Source organism: Passer domesticus, chromosome 1, assembly GCF_036417665.1.
Source record: "Passer domesticus isolate bPasDom1 chromosome 1, bPasDom1.hap1, whole genome shotgun sequence".
NCBI lineage: Eukaryota > Metazoa > Chordata > Aves > Passeriformes > Passeridae > Passer > Passer domesticus.
In genome coordinates this window covers 95808025-95831136 of record NC_087474.1, presented here as the reverse complement: position 1 = coordinate 95831136, position 23112 = coordinate 95808025, and the positions used below count along the sequence as shown (strand labels likewise).

At 38.8% G+C, this 23112-nt stretch overlaps 1 protein-coding gene across 5 annotated transcripts in view; it reads left to right on the top strand.

Annotated features, from left to right (window-relative positions):
• EPB41L4B (erythrocyte membrane protein band 4.1 like 4B) overlaps positions 1–23112 on the top strand; it is a 170210-nt gene that overhangs the window by 66425 nt on the left and 80673 nt on the right. For 2 of the 5 annotated variants that reach the window (XM_064429992.1, XM_064429999.1), the window contains exons 5-16: positions 2402–2446; positions 3162–3214; positions 7223–7343; positions 7948–8035; positions 8572–8660; positions 8902–8971; positions 9144–9313; positions 9417–9526; positions 11899–11929; positions 12417–12450; positions 13427–13494; positions 15611–15721. In XM_064429992.1, coding sequence (XP_064286062.1) covers positions 2402–2446; positions 3162–3214; positions 7223–7343; positions 7948–8035; positions 8572–8660; positions 8902–8971; positions 9144–9313; positions 9417–9526; positions 11899–11929; positions 12417–12450; positions 13427–13494; positions 15611–15721 — 990 coding nt within the window. Of the gene's footprint in view, positions 1–2401; positions 2447–3161; positions 3215–7222; positions 7344–7947; positions 8036–8571; positions 8661–8901; positions 8972–9143; positions 9314–9416; positions 9527–11898; positions 11930–12416; positions 12451–13426; positions 13495–15610; positions 15722–16471; positions 17902–23112 lie in introns of those variants that run through there. The other 3 variants (XM_064430005.1, XM_064430011.1, XM_064430016.1) reach the window with 2 other exon arrangements.

The following is a 23112-nucleotide window of genomic DNA, read 5'->3' as shown; positions in this document are numbered from 1 at the left end:
TAATTGTCACCACCTCATGATAGAGACATAGGGTCTTCAATATCTGTTATCAATTTAGTCCAGCAGTGATAATTCAATAAAAGGGCATATTCCTATAGAATGTATAATTAACTTACAGAAATCCCTGCCTTATGCAGCTAAGTATAAGATCTTAAGAGAATCCAAAAATCTGTGTGATTTATGGACATCTCTAATGAGAAAATGCAGTTAAATTAGTAGGAATAATATGTGTTTTCTGGAAATTGATGTAAGTCTTCATACATCAGGGTGCATGTCTGATAAGTATTACATTTCCCCTGTGGTCAAATTATGGCATTACTGTCTACCACAAGATTTCTTGCTTAATGCTCTGAAGCATATGATCTTAGTCACAGTGAAATTGGGTTTCTGAGCTATGTGATCATTGCTGTGATCAAGTAAGACATTTTGTCTGAAAGTATTAACCTCTGATGCCTTGTGATCTAATTATTGTTGAAAGGTGACATTTCAGAAGACTATTTTAATTAGAAAAACACTTTAGTCAGCTAAATATTCAGTGTTGTGAACAATTTCTTTTAATTATAAGCTTGACAGGAGACCACTGTGAAACTGTGTAAGAAAAATTGGGATGCCTTTTTTTTGGTGGGGGGGGAAGTAATTTTGAATTTAAGAATTTTATAGTTCTTAAATTTTTAATTCTTTGATTTATGGAGGTTTTTTAAAGAGTTTTTATGCTAGTTGGATCATATTTTCCATGTAGCATGTTGAGTAAAAAGTGAAGATTAATAACTGTATACTTAAAATAATTCCAAGTAGAAGACAAATCATCCTTAACAATAACTGTGAACTTTCCAGGTAGAAGATGTTCAAAATCCCTTCTGGAGATCTGCTTTGTAGTAGACTTCAATATCTAGTGAAGCTACAAACATCAAATTTTCATAATTAACACATTATTGGGAAGCATTAAAACCCTTCACCTGCTCTTGTTTTTTGGCTTAAAAACACAGTTGAAATACAGTTCATTTTGGAAGACATTATCTGTCACTTGTATGCAACCTGCTTCATTACTTTAGTTAGAAGAAAAACAGAGGAACGTGTCTGTACTTTGTGTTGTGGAGAATTTTCCAAGTTATCTTGCTGATTTGGAGTAGCAACAATTGAGATGCCAGTGTTTGTCAGCCTGTGCACAGAAAAGGAAGAAGGGTAAGCCATACCCACCACAGTGGGGCCGCAGCCCTGCACAAGCCCCCTGAAACTGATAGGTGCACTGCCCAGAGTCTTCTTGCAAGTTTAGCAGAGTTCATGGGATTGTGAATCATCTGGGCTATCAATAAGAACAGGATGTAAACTTGCCTACCCTTAATCTACACGTGCAAATACCCAGATTTGATTGGCAGTCAGGTATTAGCCAAGTATGTGAATCAGAGATGTACCAAAGAGCTAACATGGATAAATCGTTTCTGCTCTAGTGTTATCATGAGAAATCTTAATCTTCCTTTTCATTTCTGTTTCCCTGTCTGATTCCAGCTGTTTGTCCTTCGCCATGTTCACTGCACATCCTCTGTGATGAAAAAAAACCCCACTTTGCCTTTCTAGCATCCTTTGTAAAGACAAGAGAGGTCTGTGTCTGCATTTACTGGGCTCTCAGGAGTGCTTCATGCCTTCTTCTCTTGAGTCACTCATCTTTGCAAGCCTCACCCCACAGTGTCCAGAGCAGTGCAGAGCCTGCCTCTGCCTTCCTGTCCTCTACACACCCCTTGCATGACCCAGGGCACTTGTACATGCCTCAAGCCCAGCTCTGAGTGGTGTCAGTGAAGCATGCCTACAACTGAAGATTTGCAAAGCAACAGCTTAAAATACTACAGCAGTGTGAAGGCTGTAAATTCCTACTAGGCGTATTAAATAACTGTGTGAGCTCTATGGAATTCTTCTATTCAGAACTTTGCTATTTTTAAGTGACATTTTGGTATGAAGCTTTCCTTTTGCCCAATTTGGACTTTTTCCATGTTCTCTATTTGTGTTTGAGAAGGCAGCGCTGAAGCCTACATGCCTTTATCTGTGTTTTGTTTCTAGATACTGTAGTTCGATTCCTGCCTGAATTAGGTAAGACCCAAGTTTAGGAGAACACTGGTTGCTGTGGTGTATGCTCAGATAGAGCACATCCTAAACAGCAAGACTTTGAACAATGTCCTGAACACAACCAGTGGACAAAAAATGTTCTTCTCTTTGATTTTAGTGAAAACTAAGGGAACTTTGAAGTTTGTAGGGTGTATCTGTGTGATCCCAAAGAGTCTTTTTTTGTAAAGAGCAAGTTATTCAAATTGCTGTTACTACTTAATGAATTGGAATATTCTTCCAGCCAGTGGAACTAGAAGGATGCCACTGTAATTACTGTTGACTTTCTGAATTTTTTATTTGTCAGGTACCTGTTTGTATTACAGCTCCGGCAAGACATTCTTTCAGGGAAGTAAGTACCTTTTTACACTTGCAACTGTAATTTGAAGAATTTATAATAGTTAACATCCTAGTGCATTTTGTTTTTCTTTAGAATACAGACATATAGTCTTGATACACATAAAGTCCTATATTACTGACAAACAGAATGGGTAAAAATTTTGATAGATTGAGGAGGTAACAGAAATGTTTAAAGAGAATGAAAGCTGTTCTGGGTTTTTGACTTGAAAATGTAACATGGACTTGCCACATTTTTTCAGTATGGTGGATGAAATAGAGAATGAGAAAGTTGAAGTGCAACACTTTTTGTTCAGGTCAACTCTGAAAAAATACTTTGTGTTTTTATAGTCTTACCCAGACCAATATTCATTCACACCTGCACCATTTATTTTTTTTTAATTAAACAAAAAACCTTAAACCCATATATTCTAAAATGTAGTGTTAAAACAAAAATAGTTCCTTAATTGATTTAGTGTTTTCTCTGTTCAAACTTGTTTTATGGTGAAGTGTATCATGTTTAATGCTAATCAGAATGTACCAGCTTAGGTATATTTGTACCAAATAATCATATACAAGTAACAATTAATTGTAGATGCTTCATAGCATTAGTAGTTTGTGGTAGTTAATGTTTCCAGTTTTTGTATCAGGCTTCTTTTTTAGCTTTATTGCAAGAATTCACAGATAAGAGACATGATTTTTATAGTTTTGGTTTTTGTTTTGTTTTTAAGACTGAAATGCCCATACGAAACTGCTGTTGAACTAGCAGCTCTGTGTCTTCAAGGTATGCTGTCTTCTGAAAGTGGTTTGTCCTAATTTATTAAAAAACTCACCTACTGGTTCCTTTTCCTTTGTAACTAATGCATTCTCACTGATCATATATAAATGCCATTCTTCTACCCAAGGAGAAGAATTATAGGGAGATCACTTTCCTGACTTGCCTCCATTCATAACTTCTGAACTACATTAGCCAATATCAGCACACCTGATCTGGGGAGGGAGACTCTAAAGCATGGCTAGACAAAAGTTTCATGGAAACCCAGGGCTGATCAGGGAAGAAGGACCCAAAATAGCTCCCTGCTGAGGGAGAAGCTGTGGTGCATGCACAAGTGTTACCACTTGAGCCTGAAGAGCCAGCTGGCCCTTCACACAGTTAGCTGGAGGTGGGTGCCTGTGAATTTGGGCTTCCTGCTGCCTGAACAGTGCCTGGGAGAGGAAGCCTCCACAGTGGGTGACTCAGGAGATGGTTACAGGGCAGGAGGGAGGGAGTGGCAGGTACTGGAGAGGAGAGAATTACATGGGAGGGTAAGAACTAAGATCACTTCTGTGGCAGGAGCACGGATTTCACTGTGTAAAAGCACTGGGTTTCATTACATTATTGTAGGACAATGTGGTTTTTTTTTGTTGCTGAAAGCATGTTAATTTGTTAATAAACAAATATTTGTTCCATTCCAAGCAATTCGTTTTGCAGATGGGGAGGAAATTATTGCAATGAAGCTTAAATCAAGTTCATTTTTTTGTAAAAGAAAGTGCAGTGAGCTTGACCATTTTAAGCATATCAGCAGCAACATTAATTGAAATGAAAAATTCTCGTCATGTCTCACTGGTGGTTGGGCCATGGCACACAGAGAGCTTGAACAGAGTTGCTTAGTTTAATACAACAATGGAAGTAACTCAGTGATTCTTGATGGACTTGACCGGCAAAACTGGGAATTCAGTTCCAGGCAGCAACAGGTGTAAATCTTAAGGCAGTGGATTGTTTTACTGCACCAGTTGGCACAAATGTGATTGTCAGGTGTGCAAAGAACTGCTCAAGGCAGACTCCTTTTGTCTTTTTGAGGTGAAGGAAATGTGGAGCCCAGATTGGAATTGTTGCTTATGTTTTCACAGATAAAAACTCCAGTAGCCTCACATCTGGTCCAAGCAAAGAGGACCAAGCAAACAATAATAGGTTGATGCCTCAACATTTTGGGTAGTAGCTGCCACCTGTGATTACTGTGTAAATGCAATACAATAGCTGCCCATCATGTTTATGATGTGTCCAGCTATCTACCATAACTAATACTCTTTGATGGTGTCTGTGGGAACATGCTTTTACACTTTTTTCCTCTTTTTTTTTTTTTTTTGCAGTGTCACTTTTCCACTATTTTGACATCATTGCAATAAGCTTGTCCAAAATTATTTCATTATTGCAACTCATTAATTCTCTTTGCTGACATACATAATAATAAGCATTTTTGGTGTAAAGTTTGCTACATTTTATAGACTTTGGAGACATAATTAAGCAGAAAAGTATAAAGAAATTTTGATTATTGCCTCCTCAGTGGGTTACATTTTCTTTGTAAAATGCAGTCTTGCTCCTTAGTGTGCTTTTTCCTAAGAGAGTCTTTTTATAGATAAGCTTTACATTTCATACATGTCTCTTTTTTATTAAGGGAGTTTTCTGTTAAAGTAATTCTTGGTTTCCAATAGCAGTTTCCAAGGTGGGTTGTTTTTTTTTGTTTGTTTGGGTTTTTTGGGGTTTTTTTTTTTTTGGTGAATCATCTTTCAAACATAAATAGTTGATTTGTTGCCAATCCCATGAAGAAAATTCGGTAACAAGTAACATTGGTTTGTAGTATGGGGTAACATATGAAGCAGATAGGTAATTTTATGCTTCATTTAGGGATTATCTGTGGAAATGTTGTCATTAAACTTGAATTCTCACTGTTATAGTTAGTTTTTAACTGCATCATTAGTGTTGTATGGTCTTAGTGTTTAACCAGATATACTTTTGAAGCTGCTGATTATATTGAAAAGGAAAACATTTTCTCACATCTCCAATTTTCAGTTCTAATCATAAGACATCTTCATGGAATACTGCAAACTTTTTTTTTTCCCTCTGTATAAAAGAATCAGCTATATATTTAAAAATAAATATATTTTTGGAGTTTTCAAAAGCTTTTTAGCGAACTTCCTTTTGAAAATGTCCCCCGGGTTATTTTTTGAAGAACACAGATAATGTATATGCGTGTGTTCTGTAATGCCTGCCCCACCTTCCACCCACCCCCCAAAAAAGGGCTGAGAAGGGGCGTGCCAAAGCATGTCATGAAGACAAAAAGGAAGAGATGGGTCTTCTGCTGTGCCCTTGCATCTCAAAATATTAGTGCTGCTGAGCCTCTCTGTGTGTCTTCTGTCCTACAAGCTCATGATTCTTCTTATCCCTACACATCCTTTTCACAGCACAGTCAGCCTTTGTTCCCCACCTTCTCTCTCAGTTAAGCAGTAGAGAAATCTCCCATGTTTTTCCTAGATGGTTGGCAACACATCAAACTTCAGATCCTTACCTTTTTCTCTCCCCTTGAAGTCCTCCTTGCTAATGTGTTTGCTGTAGCTCCCTCTTGTATACTGGAAACTGGAGTGCCAGTAATTCTTAATAGTATCTGTGTTAAATAGTCTTCCAGCTTTGATGGAGCAGCCACGGAGCTGAGATACCTGTATGTCCTTTTCTTTGACAGAGATAAGAATACTGTAACTCACTATGGAAGATTACTGTTGAGAGAAAAAAATGTGTGTGAGACAGTAATTAAAAATGAAGACCAATGAACTCAATCTCTCTATTATGCTCAGGACTGCTAAATGTTTCAGCAAAGCTCAAGTCCTCAAAACCACCTAGTAGGTGTTATCAGCCAACAGATTGGATTTTGAATGTAACTTCCTATCTACTGATGGATCCTGTTAAGTATTTTTGAAGTCTGGCTGTGACTGAAATTTTTGCAGCTGTTAAGTGTAAAAGCGCCCTGAAGGAATAAAACTGTTTTCTTCGAGGGATTTTGTTTCCCTCTATGCTTTTTCATTTTTATTTTTATTTTGGTAGTAGTCGGAAGAGTAGTAAACAGTTAAGAAAGGCTGACTGACAAAGGCCTGGTTGGGAATCACATCGTGTGTCAGGTGACACATGGTATTGCTGAAGAGTGTATTTTCCACTGATGCTTGCCACACAGTCCTGAGGCAGCAATGCTGCAGCCTCTGAGTACAGCTGAGAGGCTCCAGGAGCAAAGCTGTCACAGACATAAGGCAGTTAAAGGTGACAGCCACTGAAAAGCTCAGCACTTGCATCTCCTGCTGAGCTCAGTGGAGCTGGAAAGTATTCTGCTCCTAGAAAACACCAGAGCCTAAGCATATAAGTAGAAAGTGACACCTTAATTATGTCACTGTTTCAGCATTTTTGTCCTTAAAATTATTAATCTGAATATTACACCACCACTGTTATTTAAAAAACCACACAGCTTTATCACTGCTTTAATGAGACTAGGTATTTCCTTCATGTTTTGACATGAACAGAAACATAACTCCTAAATTTGTCCTAAACTGGGACAAATAACAAAGCGTGCGATAGAATGGGAATGGTTAGGGAAAAGCATGCAGTGAGGGGAAGTTTCAAAGTCACCTCTTCTAAAACAGAAGATGCATTGATGATTGTTTTTAATAGAAACTTTATTTCCTATAAGTGCTTTAAAATTCAGAGAAGCAGCTTTAGTTGAGCTGGTTCAGTCATAACATTCCTGAATGTCAGAATTCTGTACCACAACCTTACTCTGCTCCTGCAAATGCATTTATCTGACTTCTGCTATGAAATCTGGCTTGAATTTACTGGGGCCAGGAGCTGGGGAATGGGGTGTTAACTTAAAGCATTTTGCAACATGCTTAGGAACTTACAAACTATCCTTGTCTTTTTAGGCATAATGGAATTAAATATTTCTGGTCATCTTAAGATCTTTATATTTTTAATTTCTCAATTGATTGATTTCAGCTGAGTTGGGAGAGTGTGAGCACCCTGAGCACACACCAGAGCTCGTGTCTGAATTCAGGTTTGCACCAAACCAGACTGAAGCAATGGAATTTGACATTTTTCAGAAATGGAAAGAGTGCAGGTAGAGTACCTGTGTGGGAGTGGGGTCTCTAGCAACAGGTTTTCTTCTCCTCCAAAGTCAAATCCTTTCAACAGGCATGAAATGGGGATTATATTTGTCACTGGAGTATTGTAAAAAGGCTTTGAGCCCTCTCCTTCCCTAGAAATGGCAGGCAGTAATTTAGGGAAGATTGGTGGGGTGAGTTTTAATTTTTCAATGGTTTTTCTTTAGATTATTTTGTAATTATGTAAGGAGCCGGGTCTTTTTTCCTGTTTATATTGGAAATAAATCTCCCTCTTTCTCCCCTTCTTTCATTCAAACATAAATTTTATGTTCAGGGTGGTAGCAAACTCATTTTCCTGTATTTTGTTAATAAATGGTACATTTTAGTGATGCTTTGTTACCTGAACTTTCATCCTTATTGGCAATTTTAGACCTTTTTGCATTTTCAGTCCTCTTTCAGTTTTATTTTCATTAGGAGGGAAAAAACATCAGCTAAGCTTGAAATAGCACTTAGTGTCATTAAGATGGAGGACTCAAAGAAAAGTGTTAGGGGAATTAATCTGAAAGCATTTAAAGCAGATAATTTTTTTTTTACCATGAAGTATGAATTTTATGTTCATAGGGGAAAGAGCCCGGCGCAGGCTGAATTGTGCTACTTGAACAAAGCTAAATGGCTAGAAATGTATGGTGTAGATATGCATGTAGTTAAGGTAAGATCCATGTGATGTTTTATTTTATTAGTGTGAGGTCCCTGCTCTGTGCCCTGAGGAGTGTCCTTGTTATGGGCTGGGGTGTCCCATGGACCATGGTCCCTCAGAAGTCATTCCCACCTGGAGCACCCCCCCTCCAAGGGTGCTTCTCTGGGCTCCCACAGCATCCCTTTCCACATGCCTTCTCCTGTGTCCCTCAGTTTCTTCCTGTTGTGTCTCCTTCCCCTGGCAGGAACTGCCTGCTCTTAAACAGATGAGGTGAGGTGTGTGCTGCCCTGGATGCAGTGTTGGTGTGGATCCATCTCCATGGATCTCAGAGCCTCTTTGAACAGCACAGGGCCTCCTCCCACAAAGGGCACCCTGCAGCCTCCTATTGCCAAAATATGCCACTTTGAACCCAATACAGATGCACATTCTTCTGCTCTGTAATGGCAACTTTATTGTTTAGTTTAAGACCTATGGATTTTGCAATACTACTGTATTAAAATTTACACTGCTCATGGCAGATTCATTATTTATTCTGTACTTGCTTGCAGGGAAGAGATGGTTGTGAATATGCTCTTGGACTGACACCAACAGGCATATTGATCTTTGAAGGAGCCAACAAAATAGGCTTATTCTTTTGGTAATCTGCTTTTGTGTTACATTCCTTTTTGTTAAAACGCTGAAATCTTTCTTCTTTGCATAATGGGATCTTGACTGTATTTTGTAATTTTTAATTGAATCTACAAAGTTTAAAATCTGAAGGTTAAATCTGAAGGTGGATTGGCCTGGTTAGAAGTACCACTCTTAAATGTGAAATAGTTGTAGAAATAAAATTATTTTAATATTATTTTAATTCTGTTCTTTTTGATTCTTGTGTTTAGGCCTAAAATCACAAAAATGGACTTCAAAAAGAGCAAACTAACGCTCGTGGTTGTAGAAGATGATGAACAGGTAACTTCTTTCCCTTACTTGAGCCTGATCCAACAAAGTGTGGTGTGTGCTCAGGCTGGTGAGAACACAAGGGAGGCTCAGCACACTGTTGGCCCAGGCTGTTTTTCTCCTACCAAGGACGATAACTAATATCATGCATGCCAACTTCCAAAGCTTTTGTTTCTGCATTTAGGGCAGAGAGCAAGAGCACACATTTGTTTTCCGGTTAGACAGTGCCAAAACGTGCAAACATTTGTGGAAGTGTGCGGTGGAGCACCACGCTTTCTTCAGATTGCGAGCCCCAGCAAATAGTAAATCTAGTAGATCCGACTTCATAAGGCTGGGATCACGCTTCAGATTCAGGTATTTAGTGAAGTAACAGCAATATATTTATCTTTATACAAAGGAGCAGGTACAGCTTCCAGCAGAAGGCAGCAGTTTACTTTGTTTATTTCTGTGTTTCAAGTGGGAGGACAGAATATCAAGCAACACACGGGACGAGATTACGCAGAACTAGTACATTTGAAAGAAGGCCCAGCAAGAGATACCCTTCTCGGAGGCATTCCACTTATAAGGGTAAGTGTTTTTAGACATCTGTGCACTGAGCTGGTCATGCAGGTGTCCCATTAAATCCTATAAATGTCACATTACAATAATGATATCTGTACCACATTATAAAAAGAAGAGTATATCAGACCACCTAAAAAATCAGAAGGTGCATGGAGGTTTTTTTTTTTTGCCAGAACTCGTTGTTTCCCTCTTCTGTTTTTAATCTCTATCTACAATTAATTCTTCCACCCCCATCTATGGAGGAGGTACCTATGGTTTCTTTTGTTGCTCTATTGAGGAGGAAAGAAAAGTTGCAGAAAACCCATTAAGGCAAAGCATGTTTTTGGTTTTTTTTTTAAGAATTGCTTTTGTCATGTGGGGTGGAGCAGTGTCCAGAAGCCTCACTGATTTGATTATCTAGACAGACAATTTTAGGGTTATTGGGTAGTCTCATTATGCAGTTGTTGTGGCTTTCCTGACTGTTATGACATATTATTCACCTGTCCAGACTCTGACCTTAGCTTGCCCTGGGAATTGAGATGTGCTGAATTTAAATGGAATGACAAGGAAGTAATTTCCCTTGTGATTTTGTAATTTGTCCTTAAAAACTTGAGCTTTTTGTTCTATGTAGAAAAACCTAGGAAGGAGCACTGCAGGATAACCCTCTCCAAATTCTGTATTACTTGAGCCTGCAGCTATAGTTGCCGTATGGAGCAAGGCTGCTGAACACAGGAGGGTGAGATGAGCTTCCCTTAGAATGTCTTTGCACTCGTTTGCATTCCCAGAATATAAACTGCCGTTCCATGAGCAGCCCTTGTGGTATTATCGGGACATTTTGTCTTATTTACAGTGGGGGGAGAAGGGGTAACAAGCATGCATGCTTTCTAGAGGCTGTAACTCTTTCTCCTGCTTCCTTCCTTAGTACATGGAAGGAGTTTGTTTAACTGAAATGCAAATCTGTGAGATGCTGTTATGTGAGACATGAGAGACAACTGTATAGTGTGGGCCATTTTATAAGTGGAAGAATTAGTTCTTTAAATTTAATTGCTGCAACAGAATCTGAGAGACCTGCAGGTTTTGCCTTGAGTCTCAGTGCTTCTGTACTTATGCCTGTGAGATAGAGGCAGAAGAGAGAAAGTGTGGCTTATACTTAATTATGTTCTCTGTTCATTGCAGCCAGTCAACTTCTTTCACACACAAGTGATTGCCTTATAGAGAGCTCAAGAGCATGATTGTTAAGTTAATGCAAAAACTCCCTGTAGGTTGTTGTCTTTCATGCACCTTTTGGCCATCAAGCTCTGTACCTAAATGCAGCCCACAAGGGTTGGATTCTCTCCTAGCTCTGTCACTTCTGAGACTTCTGCAGTGTGTCATTAACTTCCTGCATTCAGCAGTCAGTTGGATTTTCACTTTCTCTCCGAGAAGTTTTTCAGTTCTCTTGAAATACACACAATCATGAAAAAGAGATTATATACCCCAGTTACTCAGCTGCCACCTTCACCATTCTTTCTAGCCTGTCCAAAGCAGGGGCCAAGACCTTGTTCCTCAAGATTACTCAGTGCCTCACAGGATTACCAACTAATGGGTTATTTTGGCTACCATTGTTCCCTGCAGTAACACACAGGCCATTACCAACTTTGTGAATACTCTGGTTTCTGTAAGACAGTGAAAATTTCTGCAAGGGGTAGTTTCTGATTTCCAATGGATTTGATTATTGGTGAAAGGTGGCCCTAGTGTAGGGAATAATGGGCTCTGACTCCATGATTCAGAAGGCTGAACAATTGCTTTATTAAGCTAGGTTATATTACACTAATACTGTACTATATAAAAGAGATACTATACTAAAAAGATACTAGAGAAAAACCCATGACTGTCTGAGACCGCTTTGATCCAATTGGCCAGTCAATCCAAACAACCATCAGCAGAGTCCAATTAACAAGTCACTCTCGGTAAACAATCTCCATAACACATTCCACATGTGCCAAACAACAGGCGCAGCAAGTAGAGACAAGAATTGTTTTCTCTTCTCTTTCTCTGTTCAGAGAATGTGAACACCGTACTTGATGGTATTGGCATGGAACTACAGTAAGATGTGGAAAAAAGTGTCCTGGTTGTGCAGAACATACTCTGCCAAAAGTTCTGTTGTGGCATTTGGGAAGAATATGCTTGCCTGCTGTTATTTCTAAAGAGCGTTCACTCTTGCAGGACCAGAGGGAGATTTGTGTCTGCCTCATACTTTACGATGTTGCACAGGATTACTAGAAAGCACAGGGCTGCACTTGATATTCAGACAATTCTGTGCAAATATGTCTGTATAAGGATTCATTTTAGCCAACAAAGGCTGCAAAATAGCTGATATTTCACTTGTCTTAAGATTTTTGTGTTTGTTTCTTTTTAAGCAAACAATCCTGTGAAAGCAGCACAGCTGTGGTAAGTGACTGCCCAACTTTTTTCTACCTCTCAGTTGCTGTTCTCAGGCTAAAAGGATTCTGAAGACAATATCTGCTTTAGGAATTGTAGAAACAGATTCTCTGGCGTGGGATGAATTGTTTTGGCCTGTCTCATTATGCATCACCAGATTCTTCTTAGGGCCTGTCTGCTACCACTGTTTAATCTATTTCTTCTATTATTTTTATATATGAAATCAGACTAAAGTAAAGTAAAACATACTTCCTTTTTTCTCACTGCTCTTATAATACTTTATCAAGCATAATTTGTTAATGTTTTTTACGTCTAAAGCAAACAAACAAATTTTACACCCCTCTTTCACATGGTAGCTGCTATGGTCTATATCTTGAATAAAATAATTTTGTCCTTAAGAATATGAATTTTACTTCTCTGTAGTACTTCCCTGAACCAAAAAACATTGTGATGTAGATGTATTGATTACATAACAGCACATTTTTTTCTCTCTTAGTGCTAAAAATACTCCTGAAGTCCTTAACTACCAGGTAAGAGCATACTGGTTACAGAGGAAAATGTGGTCATTTCCATATTTTATGTGGAATTTCCATCTTTTTAGTGGGAGCTGTTTTGTAGTGGGAGCTGTTTTGTTCCCCTTTCCTTACTCTGGGGTGAGATTTTCTGATGGGTCAGAAATAAACAGTACCATACTGGGGCTAAGGAGTTTTCTCTTTTTTTCCCCTGTGTTCTTGGATGCTCTGCAAGCTCAGTACACTCCATTTGCCATCTTCTTTCCCTTCCTTTTCTTTCTGTGCAAGTTAAAGCCTTTGGGACTATGAATGTGATGGGCCCCAGGAGACTGCTCTATGAGCAAGCTTTTGTCTAGAGCAGCCTCTCACAGTAGGTGATCGTGACAATTTCAAAGTTGCAATTACCTCCCTCATCACAACACTTACAGAGTTCCCTGCTGGTCAAATGCTTGTTGGGGTTTTTTTTATACACTCCGGGGAAAACATTAGCTGGTTTTCATCTGTGCTGCTGACAGTCAGTAGGTACTGAGAAAAAGCAAGCTTCCAAACTCTGTATGTGCATGAGAACTTAGTCTTAACATTTTTTATTAAAACTCTCACCAGTGATTTTGTTTTCCTGTTTTTCTTCAAGATCTTGTGGATATAAGAGGGAAGTCCTATCACCAAAGACAGGAGACCTCCTGAAGCCTGCTCTTTTAACCTTTCTTACACTCCACCTTTGATCAAAGCTGACATTTTTTGATGTGCTTTCTACGAGAAGCACTAGATGTGCCAGGTTGTCTGTCAAACAGGAGTGCAATTTTCTTTGCATTGTCCCATGAGTGTGTCCTAATGAGCAGGCTCAGCACCAGGAGGCTTCACGTATGTGCTCAATGACATGGGAGAAGGTCGGAAGCATTAGGGTTTCTAGGGTTCACCAGGAAAATAAAAGTTAAAAGCTAATAGGGAGCTTTAATATGATTTCATTAACCACGTTCAATGTTTCTATTTGCAGCCCCCGTATCATCCTAATATACATCCTGCTCAGCCACACTGGCATCCACACACACCTGTGAATGTAAGGTAAGCAGTTTTCCCTTTGTGAAGAAAAGATGATTACTTCTTTCTTTGTGTTGCTCGGTATGAAGCTTTGGTGGCCCTGTTGGGCAGTTCTCTGCACATGAAAAGCAAACAAAAGTTAGAAGTGTGGGATATACAGACAGTATTAAATAACTTCTAAGTTTTGCTTTGGAATATGATTTTTTTTCTAGTTGATTCTAATTCAAAATTCAAAATAGAATGTTAGTGATCTCCTGTAGGGAGTATGTTGGATAGGGAGCTGCTCTGTAACTTAATTGCAAATTGGTTTGTATTTAATTTCCTAAGACAGAGAAGAAACTCATTTTAGTGTGAAGTTAAGTTATTAATAATTATATTCTTGCAGTGGAGCACTATTTTCATCTTTTGCAGAAAATGTATATGAAAAAATGACAAGTACTTGGAACAATTTATCAGGAACATTACAGATAATGAGTAAAATTACAGCAATGAGTTTTTGAGAAACGTTTCACAAAAACATTCCTGCATGTGCTGTTGTGCTATCTTCTCCCATACTTTTTTGTTTGTAGCTAGTGATGAGAGACATTGAGCAAAAAGAAATTTTGGAAGAAGTTCAGTCCAGTTAAGACCCACCTGGTGGAATGCACAGTGAAGGCATGCACCTGCTGGTGGATATGTGTCTATACATGTACACATGATAAAAACCAGCCACTTTTTTATCCTAATAAAAACTAACCTTTTTAGATGACTCAGTCTTTTAGACAAATAATTACTGTCTTCAGTGAAAAATACCAATACCCTAATCTTTGTTTCTCCTTATCTAACATTTGTATTCTTACATCACGATAGGTAGACTTTGGTTTTAGTGTGGGCAGGCTCTGGGGATGAGGCTGAGTTTAAAATGGATGAAAAGACAATTTGGTGTGAGTTTGAGTCTGAGAATGTAGGAAAAGGGCAAGTACATTATTAGAAATACTAGGCAGAGAAGTAGACAGGCATTGTCATCTCAAAATTCCTAGTGCACAGCAGTAAAGCAGATATTAAATTTATGTTAGAAACAGGAGACTTGAAGTTGTGTAATGAACTTTGCCTGTATTTCAGGCTCAGGAGTCTTCCTGGTTTTAGGGTTTCATTATCCAGTTTATTATGAGCTCTTTAAAATGTACAATTTCACATTATGAAAGAGCGGCTGCCGAGAGAACCTAATGATTTTATAAATCATTTGAGGTTTTGCTGGAATTTTTCTAAAGATTTCATCACTTAGGATACCAGTCCGTGACATTTTAAAGCCAAATAGTTCACCCTGGAGCAGAGTGATATTGAAATAAGCACAATAATGTATTGTAGTGTGTGTAGACAACCTCCCCCTTGAGCCCCTCCACTGCCTGGGCAAAGACTAAGGTCAGTGAAATATGAACAATGGCTTTTTTATAGCAAGGCTTGTAAGGCTGAAAAAAAAACAACCCATACTTAAAAGCTCAGTCATAGAAGCTTGATAGAAAAGGTGCTCAGAATTTTTGTCCCATTCAGGTAGAAGCATTTAAATGTGTGGTTAAAGTGGAAGTTTCAAGTTATTCTAACTTGGAGTCGAAGTGCAATAATTGGATATTTAAGATCTTGGACAGCTTGATTTGAAAAAGCTTATTCCATTCGACTGTGAACTTGAGATCACAACTACAGATGCATAAAATTCTTTCTGCTGTGCATGAGAGTCTGGAATAGGCATGGGCTGAAATCACCTATGTAATATGTGTTATATATGGAGCTTTTGTTGAATAACTTGTGAAATAGTATGTGGAATTGTGTCTCAGTTTTCTTAGTAAAATTCTTTCACTGAAATTGTTTGCAGATTTTTTCAGTGAAATTGTTTGCAGTTAGCTTAATATTTAACCTTCTGAAAAAAAAATTCCAATTAACAGCTGTCATTATATAACTTTAGAATATATCCAAAAAAAAGGTAAAATCTAAACCTTGCCTGTGTTTCTGCTACTATAAAAAAACTTACCAGAATCATAGAATGTCTTGGGTTGGAAGAGACTTTAAAGATCATCTGGTTCCAACCCCCTGCCATGGCCAGGGACACCTTCCACTAGACCAGGTGGCCCAAAGCCCCATCCAACCTGGCTTTGAACACTTCCAGGAATGGAGCATCCACAGCTTCTCTGTGCAACCTGTTTCAGTGCTTCACCACCCTCACAGAAAAGAATTTCTTCCGTATATATAATAATTGCAGCTTCAATTTGGTAATAAGGTAATGTTAAATGTTGTGGTTTCCTACATAGTGTTCAAAATCGTTGTTTTATTTATTCCCCACTCCGCTGCAATGATTCAGGGGCCACTGTAGGAATGGTTGAAGTTAGTATCTAAGCAGCAATAAGTAATGAACAACTAATGAAAAATATTTTCCGTGTAGACTTTTGCAAGTCTTGGAGAATTACCTGTACTAACTGTAGACTGGGGGTGTTCTTAAGAAAATGCAATTCTGTAAATTACAGGCTGCTTTAGTGTTAATTAACTGCACCAATGCCAAAGGAATGGCAACAACTACAGAGCAATTTTCATTCATAATAGGATTGCCTTTCTTAACCCTTTGCACTTTAAGGATGTACTGCCATGAGCTCAGTGTTTTGCATGATATGTTTTATTTTACTTGTTTGTTGTACAAATTTAGTTTTCCTGTAGCTTCCTTCTCCTTCCCCACCTCCCCACCCCCCCACCTTTGGCATTCTGGAGCATTGATGCACTATGCTTGTCTATAACATTGGAAACTGAGAGGGTTTTTAATGACTGAGCTCTGGTTGAAAGCCTTTTGAAATCAGCTAGAAGATTCCCAGTTGCTTCAGCAGCTTCAGCATCAGGCCTATAGGTCTGTCCCCATTTCCTTCCTGTGCTGTAGTTCCATGTGCATGCTTAGCACTTGCAGGATGAGCTCATGTTACTGTGTAGCACTCCTAAGTTGACTTCCATTCCTCACTAACCAATAACTGTGCAAATGGTACAGGCCACCCTATCATGATGACAGGCCCTATTGGAAACCCCCCACAAGTGGAGAGGACAGCAATTTACGGTATATCCAGGAGCAGAACCAGAAGAATTTAGGAGGAGTCCAAAGCATGGTGTACCAAGATAAACTCATGACGACTCTCTGAAAAAGAGCCATCTTCATTTCACCTGCCATCTTAGACATCATTGCATTCCATGGTCCTTGTCTGTCTGCAGTATGTTCAAAGTGTATTGTGCATAAAGTGTGTGTCTTTGTATGTACATCCATCCTTGTTTAGTGTTTGTGGACATTCTTGGGAAAAGTGTTTTCCATATCTTTGTTAAAAAAGAAAAAATCTTGAAAAACCTTTTTTGAATTCTGGTAAGAATTTCCAGTGCCCCAAGACCAGAAATATTTCTGGGGGTTTCATTCTACCCTAGTTTCAAATCTGTAACCCTCTGCCTGCTGTTGAAGATCAGACATTTGTGCCTTAGTTATTTTTATTGCCTTGTGTCTTTTGAGTCAAATTAATAGATTGAGAACCTTGTTTTTAGTGGCATGCAAATAGGAGATTGGAGGGAGGAAAAGAATTCATACTGGTAATCAAATTGGCTTGTGGGCCACCAACAAAGGGAGCCTACTGAGGCAGTCATAGGTTTGAATGTCATTTTTTCTAGTTTTTGTGTTCTGCAAAAGAAAATAGAGGTGCTTACCTAACTTTGAAAACAAGTATAGGGAAAGAACACTGTAATAAGTTCCACAGAGTATCTTTTTTTTTTTTTTTTTTTTTTTTTTACTTATTATATTGATAGCATTCCCCAAAACCATACCTGCTGCTATAAAGGCAAGAATGTTAAAAATTAGTCTTTGCTATAAGGGTGCTGCTGTCATCTTATTTTTAATGTGATTATGGAAGTGAACTTTATAATTACATGAAACCTGCTGATAACTTTTCTCTGAATTAGTTCAAAAACACAACATATAATCAGTACATTAAAAAATGAGGACATTCCAGTGGAATAGCTCTATTTTTTTAAAGTTAGACATTTGTGAAGTTGAATGTATATTTTGCAGGCCTAGGACTTTGAATTGGACTGGCTGGTATTTTGATCACTTGCAGATTTTTTTTGTTATCTTTAAACCAAAAATCACAGTGCCATCTTCACTTGTGCATTTGTTTTAGTTAGGCCTTATATCTGTGGTCTCTCTGAAGTTGTTGGCATGAATGAATCTTCATTTGGGATGTTTTCAAAATGAAGTAGTTTTTAACTTGATTTTTGATAAATACACATTTATAATGGCTATAACGAATTTTTTCAGAGCAAATTTGATAGTTTGTACCTTTTGGTGAAGTACATTTGTTTACAAATGCTATCTTTTATTATTTGTTTTGATCTTTCCTGTATGTGCTAAGTACAAATAAAAAATGTCAATCTTGTTGATCTGGTTATGATGCATTATTTATTTTTGAAAGATTTTGGGGGAGGGTGGGTAGATATGCTTGTACCTGATTTCCCTTCATGTTACTAATGCTGTGGTGGATCAGTGTTTCCAGTACCATCTGTAGAGAGAGCAAGACAATAAAGCAGTTGTGCACTGAAATGTAAAAATGCCAGAGTAAGCCTAAGGTGTGTAATCACACAGGCTGACTTCAGTTTCCCCAGATTAGTCTTCCTCTAGTTCAGCAGCATTTTATTTAAGACAGGAAGAAGGAGAAACTTTGTTGGAGCCACTGGAACAAAAGTCTGGTTTTGCTGCTGCTCTGAAAGCTCTCTGGAGGAGGGTTTTTTGAATACTGACATTAAAGTGTGGGGCAATGGTGCTTTATTCTTTACACAGCTACAATCATAATACAGTATCATTCTTGTCATATAACCTTGTCAGCTTCCATGTGCTTTGTTGCCAGTGTTCCACCTCATCCTGTGTTGCTATGTGTGATTTGGGTTGTTGCTCAAGGTGCACTGAACAAGTGACAGACTGCAAGAAAAAGACAGCTCAAGGCCCAGGTGGTCCTGTAAGTGTTAAAAAGCCTCAGGCGCATCGGGGAAGAACAACCTGTGGGCCTTGTGCGCTCTGCAGTTTGTGTGTGTCGCCTCGAGGGAAGCACTTGTCATTCTGCTCCTCTGGAGAAGGAGCCCACACATTCTGCAGTCCCTTTTCACTTGTTCATCCCTCATCCTCCCTGCAGAAATCTGAACCAGCCAAGTCACCGAGCGATCAGCTAGGTAAGAAGAGATCAGTGTCTCTATCCTTCTTCCTCTAGACGTAGATGGCTTCCTGTAGCAAATGGGCTGGGATGCAGCTGGGGAGAGGGAGCATATCTGCCTGATGTTGCCGTGATAATTTAGGGAAAAAGCCTCTGCTAGGATTTTCCCTGTCCTGAGGAGCTGAGGGCCTCAGGAAAGAAATGTAAACAATAACTATCTGCTGCTGTGGAGTGCCACAGGTGCATCTTCCATTGGTTCATGTGGATTGTTTTCAATCAGTGACCAATCACAGCCACCTGTGCCAAGGCTGTGAGCAGTCACAGGATTTTTGTTATTGATTCCTGTTCTATTTCTTGTCTTTGTAGACTTCTGATCCTTTTCTCTCTGTTCTTTTAGTATAGTTGTAATGTAGCATTTTAGTATAATATATAACTTAATAAATCAGCCTTCTGATCAAAATGGAGTCAAGCCTCGTGTCCTCGCACCAGGGGTTGCAGTCTAAGCAAGAGCCTGATTCCTCTCTGACCCCAGTACTGCTCTCACCTGTGCAGCTTACACCACCCGAACAAAGGTGGATGTGGGTGGTATCTGTCTGAACAGGGTAGTATAAAAGAGTTGCTTTAAATGTTAAAAATCAAATTGATGTTTTTTCCTAAAATTAGCACAGTCATAACTCAAAGCTGTTTGTTTTTAACAAGTCATAGAGCTCTTGTAATGCTAAGATTACAATTTTTTGTTTGAAGCAACACAAAACGCTGCAGCTGAAACCAGATTACATGTAGAGAGGGGAGCAAAAAGAAAAGTGGAACATGTTTGGTTAAGTCTGTTGTTAAACACAGCAGCTATTTTTATTTAAAATATTGGGAAAGTTCTGTCAAAAAAAAAATCAATACTGCTTCTTAATTTTGTGCTGCTTCAGGAATCCTCTGGTAGTTTATAGGCACAAACTCAATATAGGAACTTGATGGCCCTGGTATATGAGTGTTTATACACTGAATGACTGAATTACTTTACCTAGGAGTTTTTCATGAGGAAATGCTGCACAATTTTTACCAAAAAGCATGTTACACAGTCACTCTAAGTCAACACATTCTAAATGTGTTCTAAATATACACAGGGAGGTTTGGGGTGTTTTGGTTTTTTTGTTGCTTTTTTTTAAAAAAGCCTTGAAAATTGCTAAAAGGAGGTAACACCTTCTTAATCCAAATGAAACGTGTTCTCAGGGGTACTCATTGAACTGCATGTGCAAATTTTCTCCACCCTGTTCTGAAGTGTGTTTGTTGTCTGAAACCTTCTTTTTACAAATCCAGCATACAGTTAGAATCTTCTGTAATTTGATTGCAGGTGATAAACACTATCCCTGGATCAGCTTGGGGGCAGGGGAGCTGGAGGGGAAGTCTGAGTATAGCGATAGGCATTGGAGAAAATACATTGTTCTGAAGTCCAACATGGAATTGCTTTTTCCATCTGCTGGAGAATTAATTGATACACCTGGCTGAGGGTATCTTTTGATCATCTCTCTGCACGCCTTCTTTCTGTGCTCAATAAAGCTGGAAACCAGGTCTTCCCTAGCAGATCTTAGGCCTGGCTCTACACTGTGTGTATTTGGATTTGCAGAGGGATTATCTTTGCCTTGTAATAACCCATAATCCCATGTCCTCTCCCCAAGGAACTGCTGGGGGAGCTGAAAAGCTTGTGACTCTGTGACACCACATCTGTAACACAAGCTGAAATATATCGCTTTTCAGTCCCAGCCAGGCCCTGGTATGCAAACTAATGACTAATATTGAATACTGAAATATGATACCTGAAATACAATACTGAAACTGTTGTCACTTGGAATATATTGTTTTAGTGTGGGCTTTTTCATCAAACTTTCATTTTCAGCTATTTTTCTCTAGTTGATGTGAGTCACAGGCAAAGTGAACAAAGGAATCAGGTTTTATAATGCATTTCTAAAGCTGCCAGTCAGGGGTTTGCATACTTTAAGGAAAGGATTAAGTCCTTCTGGACCCTGTTATCATTGAACCCATGTGCAAACTGACCAAGAGGAGGATTGTTTTCTCACATTGTGGATGGCAACAAGGCATATATTATGGCCTGGTGATGTAAAATGTGATTTTCTATTCCTCTGAATAAGCACTGCAGAAGATGTCTTTTCAGCTTGCAAGAGAAAGAGTGTCAGGCCTTCCTGTAATGTTGAAAATGGAACTTCAGGTGCAGGCAGGGAATGAGCTGGGGAACATCAAAGGCAGCAGGGGAAAAATGAAACCAAGTATATTACCTGCTTCTCAGGCATCAGAGTTGGTGAGATGGGGCTCTCTGAGAGAGAGGAGACAGTTCAGCACTGCAATCATATCTTTTTAGAGGAGAAATCTTTTCGGTTTGTGTATCAAGCAGGCAGACTTCTCCCTACCTCTAAGGAGAGAAGTTTTGATGCACATCCATCTAACCTGACATTCCACTTCTTCGGAAAGAACGTTGGCAATGAGAAGTTTTTCTATTGCTCTGAAACAAGGAACCAAGGAAAACAGACTTGTAGGGCAAATGCTGTCATTGCAGCATTGCTAGTGGCAGCAAGAGACTGCTGGTGCCAGAGCTGCTACATACCAGCATTAATGGACATAAATTAGGAAGTGTAATTTTTTAATTGACCTCAGACTCTGTGTGTTGTGCTTTGAAAGGGCACTGATCCACCAGGACCACTGATCCACCCTGGCTTCTTTTGTTAAGACAGAAGTTTTATGTGCTAGCCGTGAAACCTTGAGAGCCACCTTGAACTAACAATCTGTACCATAACCAAACTTTTGCTACATTGTGAGGATGGAGATTTTGAACTGTTTCAGAATAAATAATTTTTTCTTATGTTACAGTCAAATTGCACATGCTTAGAAAATCACAATGCTCTTATGCTGCTCCCAAATTTTAGTGCCAAAGAGCCTGCAGGTAAATCAGTCATCCTTCCCAGCGGGCACATAGAAGGATACAGCTTTTGGAAAAAAACCAGTCCTAGTCAAATCAGATCAGAAAAAACACGTAAGAGGTGGGCCACACTTTTCTGTCTACCTCCTGCAGTACATGGCAAAGCATTGTGTAGTGATCATGAAGAAGTTGTTTGGCTTTCCTTGTTTTCTACCTACTGTTGTACCTTGAAGGGACTGGCCAAAGAGTTTCCCTTCCTCAGTGTATGTGTTGTTGCCACTGCATCGCCAAAAGAAAGCACAACAAACAAAAAACCCAAAAAAAACCCCAACAGATAATTCAGTTGGAGTTCTTCCATTGGTATGAATCATTTCCAGTAATAAAGCTACAGAGTAAATGCTGTTCTCAAGCACTTACTAATGACTGTTTCATGACTGTGCTTTAAAGCAAAACAACTTACTTTCACACAGCTGACTTCACAAGTGTTAATCTGAATTTAATTGTAAAGTTCACATTGTAAAGTCAGGCCTCCCTGTGTGCTTTCCCTGCAGCTATGAGTATCTTGCTATGGAAGGTACAAGCATGTCTGTAACAACTTGCATATTGCTTTTAGTTATGCATGTAATATACTTTCAGTTTTGAACAGAAAGAAGAAATTTCAAAAAAACCAAAAACCTTTATCTTCCATCCAGCTTTTCTAAAGATTATTTTCTTCCCCTTCAGTTAGAATCTTGGAAGACTTGGCACAAAGATTGGTGGAGATAAGAAGTTCCACAGCCTGACCCAATGTTACTTCTTTGTTTTGTGTTTTTTTGTATAACAGCTTTCTAATGGCTGTGGGATGCTCCTTTGGGTTTGGTGGCGCCTTATCTTCTATGATCTGTTGCCTGTATCTCTTCAGAAGCAATCTAGTTTGTCACTAGCAGAAGCATTTATGATGACTGCCTTAATCATCACGCCCTCTCAGAACTGAGGAATCTGCCAATTTAAAATTAAGATAAATGTTGAGCTGTGGCTATGGAAACAAGTAGAAGTGCCCCTAGGGTTCTGTTTTCAAATTGCCACCACAATTATATTTCCACCATGAACGTACTATCTTTGTAGTGTGCTTGATTTTTTTTTTCTTTTCCATTTTCAGCTTTCTCTTTCTGTTCCTCTTCCCTTTCCTCTTCATTTTCCTTTCATAGCAGTAGTAGTATAACCTTTATCTTTAAAACTATCAAACAGCAAAATCTGCAGTTCATCACACAAATGATGTTTTGGATTACACAAGAACAGGTGTTTCATACAAGAGCAATTTGGAAAACCTCTAGTTGCTGACTTATCAATATCTTATGTTGATGGATTCTAAAAAACACTATTTCTTTTTTTTAAGTGAGGCAATGAAAAACATCTACTTTCCGAGTCACAACAAAAATGAAAGAATTAGCCACACCTAATTAGAAGTAGGAAGTACTGATCTAATGCAATTAAACTCCGGATAAGAAGCTAATTATTTATAAGTTACTTTTTCCTCCCTAAACCCATAAC